The 2,293-nt window shown below is 40.6% G+C and overlaps 1 protein-coding gene across 1 annotated transcript in view; it reads right to left on the reverse strand.

The window, feature by feature from the left end:
- Nucleotides 1-714: 714 nt before the first annotated feature.
- Nucleotides 715-2,293, reverse strand: part of LOC101576133 (nibrin) — a 56,999-nt gene continuing 55,420 nt past the window's right edge. Inside the window, exon 14 of the mRNA XM_004639351.2 lies at nt 715-1,300. Coding sequence (XP_004639408.1) covers nt 1,270-1,300 — 31 coding nt within the window. The 3' untranslated portion in view covers nt 715-1,269. The remainder of the gene's footprint in view (nt 1,301-2,293) is intronic.

Below are 2,293 nucleotides of genomic sequence, written 5' to 3' on the forward strand. Positions count from 1 at the left end.
TTAACACACTTTTAAGATTCAGTTATAAATCTTCAGTTATAAATCTTGAAGTGCTGGCATTCAGGCAGGGAGGCGACATTTGGCCTGGCTTCTCATCATGGAGGGAGGAGGGCCCTGTCCTTCCCTGCCTGAATTTATTTATTATATTTTTGGTGGAACTGGAGATTGAACTCAGGCAGGCCCTTGCCAGGGAAGTACTTATTCCACTGAGCCATCTCCCTGGCCCCTCCTGCCTGAATTGAAACTTCTCATGGGGCCTACATCTAGCCTGAACCCTCTTCATTACTATTTCTGTTGCAGTCACTGTGGCAGGGTAACACTGGAAACCCTAAGAAGTGGTTCTGTGGCTCAGTCAAACTATTATGTGCCAGGCCTCACCAGTGGCTGTGGGTGTCTGCTTCTGGGCTTCCAGCAGACCCTTTAGGATTCCAGTACAGGCTCTTCAGCTGTCCAATGCAGACACTTTGGCTTCCTAATCTGGACTCACATGGGAATCTGCAGGAGCCCCTGGTCTGTGACTACATCTTCCAGCTCTCCAGTGTGCCACTGCCAGGGGCCCTCTTAAATTCCTCTGCCCCTGACTGTGCAAGGGGCCACCCTTTTCTATATATACATGCAAATTTTCTTCACTGTTCCTGACACATGCTTTCTCCATTCAGATGAGATCCAACTATAAGTTTAATGAAGTGCTCCACATTTCTTAGGTTCTATCATTAGAATAATACATAGGTGACATGTTAATAACTGAAGCCATTCATTCCATCTGAGACACATCCATTTTTTTTTTCTTGCGGTACCGGGTATTGAACTCAGGACCTTTGAGCTATCTTCCCAGCACCCCCTAAAAATGTTATTATGCCTATGAGCTTCCTATTACATGAAAAAGAACAACATGCAGAACACTGCATATATTAGACTATCATTCGGACAGGGAATTACTGAAAACATGATCTGTACAGGAACTTGAATAGGAATTAAAACTCTGGAAAGACTAACAAGAAATAAGTATCACAGATTTTGTTCTGAAGGGAAGAAAACAGGAGAACAGTAGAAGGGAGACTTAATTTAAAATGACAATGTTGACTATGAGAGATGACATGGCAAAGACTAAAAACAGAACAATACTTATTACCACATACAAAAGAAATAGTTTTGTGCATTTTATTAAACAAATTTGTCTCTTTTATACACTGTGTTCATGTACCTCAGCCTAAAGTAAATGTTTGCTGGGAAGTTTGTTTTTTCATAATTTCCTTTCAAAGTTCTCAATTATCTTCTCCTTTTTACATTAGGATTATACCTATAAATTAAAAAAAAATGGGGTTAGATGACATTTAGACAAGATAGTTTATTTCTTTTACTTGTAAAAGTGATACTTTGGGAAACAGATTGCAAATTTTGTCCTCAAAATCAGATAATGAACAGACAATCCCATATTTTCTTTTTTTTTTTTTTTTTAACTTTATTTTATTTATTTATTTTTGCGTGTGTGGCCAGTTCAGCCCACCAGGGGGCAGGGCTTGCTGGCATGTGGTGCTGGGGATTGAACCTCGGTCCCTGTGCTTTTGCTTAGCCTAGCTTGTTCTAAGTAGGTGCTTTAGACCTCTGAGCCATCTCACCAGCCCCCAATCCCATATTTTCATTCACAGTGGTGCCTCATTTCAAAAACACTTTTGTTTGCACACACTAGTTCACAAACAGATGCATTTGTCAAAGTTTTGTTTTCGTGTGCAACTATGAATCAGGTGACTACACTGACACGGGACTGTAGGCATCTTTCACACAAACACAAATGTGGCCATCTTTTCCAAAACCATGAAACAAAATATTATTATTATTATTATTTATGTATTTAGCACAGGGTCTACAGGTTTTACAGGATCTCACTATACAGATTGGACTTGTGATCATTCCTGTTTTTTCAGTCCCCCAAGTGCTGGGATTACAGGCAAGCGCCACAATGCCCAGTCTCCAGCGCTGACTCAGTGCACCCTGGGAGCCAGATTGACCTCCTAGCCCTTGCATCTGCCTAAGCAGGTGTTTTAATCCCCTGAGCTATCTGGCCAGCACAGAACAAATTAAATTCATTAGATGAGGTCCTACTGTATTCTCTTGATGTTACTCTGATGAATATTTGGTAAATATTCGTAAAAACAAAACATGATCAATAAAGATTGCATAAAACATCAAAATAAAATAGCAGCTTAAAAATTGAGTGTAGGGCTGGGAAGATGGCTCAGTAGAATAGTGCTTGGCTGGCAAGCTCAAGGGCCTGAGTTCAATCCCCATTTCC

The sequence above is a fragment of the Octodon degus genome, unplaced genomic scaffold (genome assembly GCF_000260255.1).
Source record: "Octodon degus isolate 3935 unplaced genomic scaffold, OctDeg1.0 scaffold00110, whole genome shotgun sequence".
Taxonomy (NCBI): domain Eukaryota; kingdom Metazoa; phylum Chordata; class Mammalia; order Rodentia; family Octodontidae; genus Octodon; species Octodon degus.